Here is a 9,032-nt window from a genome sequence, read left to right as displayed (position 1 = left end):
TTTAACTCGGTCTGAGGGCCCTTCAGCAGAGCGCCTCGAGCACCACCCACTCCGCGGACACCCAGACGGGAGACGCCCCAACCTCGGCGAGAGTCCTTGCAAACAGAAACATATACCAACTAAAAGGCGGGACTTGTCCCCTGTATGGACGTATAACAGCGAACAAGGGTAGGTTCCAACTGCAGGCGAAACCAGGTCACAGGTCTAAAGCAGCCTTTTAGCGAATCTTTGCGACATTGTCGCGTTTCGTTGGTTCCGTGCCGTAAAAACAGTCGCGGAGCCGCCCCCAGCCGAGGCAGCGGCAGACGTGCGGGGCAATGGCGGATATGGAGGACCTCTTTGGGAGCGACGCCGACAGCGATGCTGAGCGTAAAGGTGGGATCGGCTGGGCTTCAGGGGAGGGGTGCGTGTAGCGGCTTCTGCGGCGGGAGCCCGACGGCGGTCCAGTTCCGGGTCTGCGAACCCTCGGGCTCTGCGGGCCAGTGGTGCCGCTTCCTCCACTCCTTCCTCAGCGCCCCCTGCACTCCCGGCGGTACCAGCCTCCCAGGGCTGGCAGGAATGGAGGGACAAACAGCGTGAGCCTCGGAGTTCTTGGTGTGCGTGGAGCATGCGGTGCCTGGGAGCGTGTGGGGCGGAGGGGGGCGCGGGGCAGGGGTGGCGGCGCGGACGAAGCTGCGCAGCCCGCCTAGGAATCTTGGGGTCCTGCTCGGTCCTGTCTTGCACAGGCTAGCGCAAGTAAGGGCTGTTCGTGAATAAATGGGCATTGGGTGCTCGGGAACACCCGGACGAGATGGATGGATTTACAGAGGGGTTCGGGAAAGCCACCTGATTGAAACCAGGGTGTGGCGTGGTGCGGAGTTTGAAATGTCTGGGGTGAGGAAGACTGGCGGGATGCCGCGATCGGGCTGTACATAGGCTTTACGCACCGGAGACAGCATGTCTTCTGAGAGCCTGTGCAGAAACTGGAATTTCCTGAATCTGTGTTTTTAGGTTGGAGAGCGTATGGGAGATCAGCGTTTGATTTAGAGAGAGAAAGGATTTGTTGGTGAAATGATTATTGGTGCATGGAAATATTTCTGGCATAAAGACCGTAGATAGTTTGAGTTTGAAATACGAATGGGAGTTATTTGAAGTAAGAATGGCCCCAAGATCCAAGTTCAGAATTCTTGCAACCTTCCAGGCTCAGAGTAACGTATCTACTTTTTCGCTTAGCAAAATGCGTTATTGTAGTTGCTCTTTTTTCTCTAACTCCTATTTATTTATTTATTTATTTTTAAGAGTGTAGTGAAGGGAGTACTAGGTGGAAATGTAAAGTAAGGGCTTTATGGAGACGCGCGTCTGGGAGGTTCTAATCAGGATGAGTCCGTAAGTATAGAGTCCTGTGTGCTAACTCTTGTTCTATTATCTTTGCTAATGTTTTCATTTCCTCCCTTATTTTTACTTGTCTGTATCCCATTTGCCTTTCAAGGCACAGTTTTATGTGAGCTCTCCAGTGACTCACTGTTATAAAGTTCATTCATTCGATAAATATGCATTGAGTCCCCTATCCTGTTCCAGCACTTTGCTAGGTTTGCGGGATAGAATGATGAAAAGATTGTCTGCCGTTGCTCCACCGGCTTATCTGGATGTTTAATACTATTTGATAAGTACTTGGATGGGTAGAAGCAATAGTAAGTATACCCTGCACTTTCTCCTATTGCAAACTCAGTGTATGGGGAAGTGACATATGGAGATGGTTGCTTCTCTGGGCTTTATATTTTACTTTCTTGTGAGTGTTGCTGCTTTTTTCCATGTTATCATTAGATAATAGGATGCTATAGGATTTACTTCTAAATCTGTCCTTGAAGGTTGCTCTTTGATCTTGAAGGTAGTATGGATGTGACAGGGTAATTCCTGTTAGGCCTAACCTATTTCATTATGTGCTTGCACTAAGACAGCTGTGGAAAATAACTACACCTGACAAACTTTTTGCCATAGCAATGGGTAGAATCTCTAGGCCCAAGGTGTTTCTTTTATGTATAATTGTGCCCGGTGTCTTTAATTTCTTTCAACAATGTTTTGTAGCTTTAATTGTATAAATCTTGCACCTCCTGAGTTAAATTTATTCCTAAGTATTTTATCCTTTTGGATACTATTGCAGGGGAAGTTGTTACCTTAATTTCATTTTTGGATTTTTCATTGTTAGTGTATAGAAATACAACAGATTTTCTTGTATCTTGCAACCTTGCTGAGTATTAGCTGTAATTGTTTTGTGTGTGTGTGTGCGTGTGTGTGCGCATTCTTTAGGATTTTCTACGTATGAGATCTTGGCTTCTATAAATAGAGAGTGTTTTAACTTTTTTTTTTCTAATTTGGATGGTTTTCTTTTTCTTGCCTAATTGCCCCGGCTATGACTTTTTGTACAGTGTTGAATAGAAGTTGTGAGGATGGACATCCTAGTTTTGTTCCTGATCTTAAGGAGAAAGCATCCATGCTATCACAATTACCTGTGTTAGCTGTGGGGTTTTGTAGATGCCCTTTATCAGGCTGAGGAAATTCCCTTCGGTTCCTAGTCTGTTGAGTAGTTTTATCATGAAAGGGTGTTGGATTTTGTAAAGGGCCTTTTCTGCATCAATTAAGATGCTCACTTTCCTTTATTCTGTTAGTATGGTCATGTTAATGTTGGACCACCATTGTATTCCTAGGATAACTCCCACTTGGTCATGGTGTATATCCTTTTAATATGCTGTTGGGTTCAGTTTCTTAGTATTTTGTTTAGTATTTTTACATTTATATTCGTAAGAGGTATTGGTCTGTAGTTTTCTTTTTGTGTGACATCTTTAGAATGAGTTAGGAAGTGTTCCCTTTGCTTCAAGTTTTTGGGAGACTTTGAGGATAGACATTAATTCTTTAAACATTTGGTAGGATTCACCAGTGAAACCACCTGGTCCTGGGCATTTCTTTGTTGGATTTTTTTCTTTCTTTTTTTTTTCTTTTCCTAAAGATTTTATTTATTTATTTGACAGATGGAGATCACAGAGAAGCAGGCAGAGAGAGAGGAGGAAGCAGGCTCCCCACTGAGCAGAGAGCCCAATGCGGGGCTCGATCCCAGGACCCTGGGATCATGACCTGAGCCGAAGGCAGAGGCTTTAACCCACTGAGCCACCCAGGCGCCCCTTTCTTTCTTTTTTTTTAAGTGGGCTCCACACCCAACATGGGGCCTGAACTCAGGACCTTGAAATCAAGAGTCACATGCTCTACCAATTGAGCCAGCCAGCTGCCCCATGTTTGTTGGAAATTTTTTGATTACTGATTCAAACCCCTACTTGTTATAGGTCATTTCAGATTTTGTATTTTGTCTTGAATCAGTTTTGGTAGTTTTGGTAGTCTTTTTTCTAGGAATTAATCCATTTCATCTAAATCATCTAATATGCTGGCATAGGATTGTTTATAGTATTTTCTTTTAATCCTTATTTCTATAAGGTTGGTACTAATGTCACCGCTATCAGTAATTTGAGTCATCTTTTCTTCTTGGTCTGTCTGGCTAAAGGTTTGTCAGTTTTGTTATTATTTCAAAGCAGAAACTTTTTGTTTCATTGATCCTTTTATTTTTCTCTTCTCCATTTCATTTATTTCTACTCTAATCTTTTTTTTTTTTTCCTTCTGCTTGCTTTGGGTTTAGTTTTATCTAGTTCCTTGAAGTGAAAGGTTGGGTTATCAGTCTGAAAATCTTTCTTTCTTTCAACTCTACGCCCAACATGGGGCTTAAACTCACAACTCTGAGATCAAGAGTTGCATGCTCTATTGACTAAGCTGGCCAGGCTCCCCTTTTCTTTTTTAATGTAGGTGTTTACAACTACAGATTTTCCTTTTAGCACTGTTTTTTCTATATCCCTTACCTTTTGGTATCCTGTATTTTCATTATCTGAAAATATTTTTAATTTCCATTGTGATTTCTTCTTGGAGCCCTTAGTTCTTTGAGTGCATTGTATAATTTCTGTATATTTGTTCATTTTCCAGATTTGCCTTTGGTACTGAATTCCATTTCATCCCATTGTGGTCAGAAAAGATACAGCCTTCTTCAATTTATTAAGATTTGTTTTGGGTCCTAACTTAGGGTCTATCCTAGAGAATGTTCAATGTGCACTTGTGGGGAAGAATGTATACTCTGGTGGTGGTGGAGTGTTCTGTTGATGTCTGTATGTCTGTTTGGTTCCTCCATTTCCTCATTGATCTTCTGTCTAGTTCTGGCTCTTACTGTAAGTAGGGTATTGAAGTTTCCAACTAAAGATTCTATTTGTGTATTTGACAGAGACACAGCAAGAGAGGGAACACAACAGGGAGAGGGAGACGGAGAAGCAGGCTTTCCACCTAGCAGGGAGCCCAGTGTGGGGCTCAATCCTAGGACTCTGGGATCAAGACCTGAGCTAAAAGCAGATGCTTAACGACTGAACCACCCAGGCGCCCCAAATAAAAAACCTTAAAGATTTATTTCATCTAATATTAGTATGATCACTGTAGCTCTCTTTTGGTTGTTTTTTGGTTCCATCTTTTCACTTTCAGCCTATTTGGGTATGTGGTTCTTAAGTGAGACCCTTGTAGAGAGCATATATATGGATCACTTTTAAAATTCTCCAGTTTCTGCCTTTTCATTGGAGAAGCTAATCCATTTTCATTTAAAATGACTACTGATAAGGACTAATGCTGTTTTGTTTTCTTTTTTTTTTTTCCTTAAGATTTTATTTACTTATTTGAGAGAACACTAGCGGGCAGAGGGAGAGGGAGAAACAGAATCTGCTGAGCAGGGAGCCCCACACAGGGCTGAATCCCAGTACCCCGGGATCATGACCTGAGCCAAAGGCAGACACTTAACTGACTGAGCCACCCAGGTGCCCCCATTTTACTATTTTCTATATGTCATAACTTTTTTGTTCCTCAGTTCCTATATTATTGTTGTCTTTTAAGACTGATTCTCTTTTAGGGTACTGTTGATTTCCTTCCTGTTTCTTTCTTTCTTTTTTTTTTTTTTTTTGTATAGTTTTTACTTTTCTTAGCAGTTACTTTGGTGATAACAGTTAACATTTTAATTTATAATAATCTATTTTGGATTAATGCCAACTTTATTTTAGTAGTATACAGAAACATTTTTTTCTCTACATAGTTTACTTTCTCTTGTCCTTATGTTGTTATTGTCACTCTACATAGTTTACTTTCTCTTGTCCTTATGTTGTTATTGTCACAAATTACATCTTTATACATTGTCTTCTCAGTGATGTGGTTTTATAATTATTGTTTTATGTTACTATATTTTAAACCGAATCATAAAAGGAGTTACCAGAAATACATAGATGCTGACTTATGATTACCTATTTAATTACCTTTACTATTGTTCTTTATTTCCGCATGTGGATTCAAATTACTGTTGTCCTTTCATTTCAGCTAGAAAGGCTTCCTTTAGGAAGCAGGCCTGCTAGCAACCAACTGTTTTTGCTTATCTGGGAATGTGTTAATTTTGCAAGTTTGTTTTTAGTGAGGTGAAACTCCTATAACATAACTTTTTTTTAAAAAAGATTTTATTTATTTATTTGACAGAGATTACAAGTAGGCAGAGGGGCAGTCAGAGAGAGGAGGAAGCAGGCTCCCTGCTGAGCAGAGAGCCCGATGTGGGGCTCCATGCCAGCACCCTGGGATCATGACCTGAGCCGAAGGCAGAGGCTTTAACCCACTGAGCCACCCAGGCGCCCCAAAAGTAACTGTTTTTTTTTTTTTTTTTAAAGAATTTATTTATTTGTCAGAGAGAGGGAGAGAGAGCGAGCACAGGCAGACAGAATGGCAGGCAGAGGCAGAGGGAGAAGTAGGCTTCCCGACGAGCAAGGAGCCCTACATGGGACTCGATCCCAGGACACTGGGATCATGACCCGAGCCGAAGGCAGCTTTATTTGACAGAGAGAAAGATCACAAGTAGGCAGAGAGTCAGGCAGAGAGAGAAGGTGAAGCAGGCTCCCTGCTGAGCAGAGAGCCCGATTCGGGGCTCAATCCCAGGACACTGAGATCATGACCTGAGCTGAAGGTAGCTGCTTAATCCACTGAGCCACCCAGGCGCCCCAAAAGTAACTGTTTTAAAGTGAGCAATTCCGTGATATTTAGTACATTTACAGATTCTATCTTTTGATTGTTTGAATAGTGCTGCTGTGAACCTTTGTGTACAAGTATTTGAGTGCCTGTTTGCAGTTTTCCTGAATATATACACAGGGTTGGAATTGCTGAGACTTATGGTAATTCTTTTACTTTTTTAGGAGCAAGTAAGCAAACCATTTTCCATAGCAGCTGGACCATTTTACGTTACTACCAGCAATGTTCGAGGGTTTCTTTTTTTTTTTTTTTTTTAACATCTTTGCCAACACTTAGCTTGCTTGCTTTCTTTCTTCTTTTTTTTCTTTTTTTTTAAGTAGGCTCTATGCCCAGCATGGAGCCCAACACAGGGCTTGAACTCCTCACTCTGAGATAAAGACCTGAGCTGAGATCAAGAGTTGGACTCTTAACCCACTGGGTCACCCAGGCACATGCATACTTTTTCTTTTTTTTTTTTTTTTTTTAAAGATTTTATTTATTTATTTGACAGATCACAAGCAGGCAGAGAGGCAGGCAGAGAGAGAGAGGAGGAAGCAGGCTCCCTGCTGAGCAGAGAGCCCGATACGGGGCTCGATCCCAGGACCCTGAGATCATGACCTGAGCCGAAGGCAGTGGCTTAACCCACTGAGCCACCCAGGCGCCCCATTTTTTTAATGTAGCGATCCCTGTTGGTGTTAAGTGGTATCTCATTGTGGTTTTGATTTGCATTTCCTAATAGCTAAGGTTGTGGAGGAACTTTTCAAGTGCTCATTGGCTATTTGTATATATAGCTTTGGAGAAATGTCATTTCAAGTCCTTTGACTATTTTTTTTGAACATTAATTTTATTTATTTATTTGGGTGAGGGAGAGAGAGAGAGTGAGCACAAGAGGGGGGAGGGTCAGAGGGAGAAGCAGACTTCCTGCTGAGCAGGGAAACTGATGTGGGACTCAGTCCTGGGACTCCAGGATCATGATTGGAGCTGAAAGCAGTCACTTAACCAACTGAGCTACCCGGGCACCCTCTTTTGTCTTTTTTTTTTTAATTGGGTTGCCTTTTGTTGAGTTGTAACATTCTTTAAATATTCTGGATACTACACACTTAGCAGATATGCGGTTTGCAAATATTTCCCCCATTTAAAAAATTTTTTTTTCACTTTCTTGATGTCCTTTGTTGCATAGAAGGTTTTCACTTTGAAAAAAGTCCAATTTATCTATTTCTTATGTCAGTCATATCACTTTCATTCTGACGTATAGTTTTGCTGGGAATAGAATTCTTGGTTTACAGTCTTTCTTTTGGCACTTTGAGTATGTCATGATTTTGATGAGAAGTCATTGTTATCGAGGATTCCTTGTGTGGGACAAGTTGCTTTTCTTGATGCTTTCAGCATTCTTTTTAAATTTTATTTATTTATTTATTTTTGGTCTTTGTCTTTAACAGTTTGATAATGAGGTATATACATGTGTGGATCTCTTTAACTTTATCCTCTTTGGCATTAACTGAGGTTTTTTTGAATGTCTTTCATCACATTTGGGATGTGCTTGGCCATTATTTCTTCAAATAATCTTTCTGCCCTTTCTCTTCTTCTGGGACTCCCTTTATGTATATGTTGGTACATTTGATGGTATCCCACAAATCTTTTAGATTTTGTTCATTTTTCTTAATTTTTTCTCTTCTGTTCCTCATTTGATCTTACTTGACCTATTTTAAAGTTTGCTGATTCTTCTCCCTAATTATATCTGCTGTTTAGCTCTGTTAGTGAAATTTTCACTTCATTTATTGTATTTTTCAACTCCAGGATTTCTGTTTGGATCTTTTAAAATATCTGTCTTTTTTTTTTTTTTTTTTTTTTTTTTTTTAATATCTGTCTTTTTATTGATATTCTCTATTTGGTAAAACATCATTTTCATTTTCTGGGCTTCTTCAGGGACAGTTTCTAGCCTTTTTTCATACATATGGGCTGTACTTCCTTGTTTCTTTACATTTCCTTTTACTTTTTTCTTAGTAACTGGCTATTTTGAGTATTATAATGTGGCAACTCAGGAAGCCACATTCTCTCCCCTCCTCAGGATTTGTTGTTGATGTTTGTTGTAGTGATTCTTTTGAACTAATTCAGTAAGGTCCACGATCTTTGCTCTGTGTGGCCACTGAAATCTGTCCCATTAACTTGTGATTGGACAGAAATTTCCTGAAATGCCTAGAACCAAAACCAACCAACAAACAAATCCAAGACAAAACAAAACCTCCCGTTCTTTGCAGAGACTCAACCAGGCAGTTTAAAACCTGTTTATACCCTCATTTCTTGCTTGTGCAGAGCCTGAAGGTCAGCCACACATGAGATCTTACTGCCCTCTCAGTTCTTTCCTGAGCATATGCACAGTCCTGGGCGAGTGTGTAGACTTCCCAGATATCTAATGATATGTGGGAGCTTTTAAAAGCCCTTACTTCCCATATTATTTTTTTTCCAGCCTTTCCTCCTAAGCTTTTTAAGCTTATTACTTATCCCAACTGCTATCCATTGTCCTAGGCAGAGGCAACTAATACATTCACCTGTAAATGTTTTAGACAAACGTTCCCAGGTAATTGCCTCATCTGAGAAAGTTCTAAGTGATCTAAAGTCAGCCCTTTGAGCCAGTCCTTCAGTGATCCACCAGGCAGATCAAAACTAACAACCATGATTCTTTGTGAATGAGGTGCCTCTGTTTCCTCTAGTAGTAGTTCTTGTACTAGAAATTTGGGCTGTCTTTAAGGCATTATTGAGCTAGGGAGCTGGGGATTGGGATGGAGGAACGGGGTAAGTTTAAACACCGTGAAGTTTTATTGAGATTCAGCTGTTTTTTCTTGTTAAGCATTCCTCTAGTTGCTGCAACTTTCAGTCAGTTTCCTGAGTGGGGAGGAAATTTATTCTGTCCGTTTTTAACATGTATTTTCATTGCTTTCATG

The 9,032-nt window shown here is 40.8% G+C and overlaps 1 protein-coding gene across 1 annotated transcript in view; it reads left to right on the top strand.

Annotated features, from left to right (window-relative positions):
• The first annotated feature begins 219 nt into the window (after positions 1-219).
• Positions 220-9,032, top strand: part of LOC125105117 (RNA polymerase-associated protein LEO1) — a 47,137-nt gene continuing 38,324 nt past the window's right edge. Inside the window, exon 1 of the mRNA XM_047738242.1 lies at positions 220-375. Within this exon, the coding sequence (XP_047594198.1) occupies positions 318-375 (58 nt within the window). The 5' untranslated portion in view covers positions 220-317. The remainder of the gene's footprint in view (positions 376-9,032) is intronic.

This window comes from Lutra lutra, chromosome 7 (assembly GCF_902655055.1).
Source record: "Lutra lutra chromosome 7, mLutLut1.2, whole genome shotgun sequence".
Taxonomy (NCBI): Eukaryota; Metazoa; Chordata; class Mammalia; order Carnivora; family Mustelidae; genus Lutra; species Lutra lutra.
Note: the sequence above shows the minus strand (reverse complement) of the source record. Positions and strands in the feature narration are given on the sequence as shown.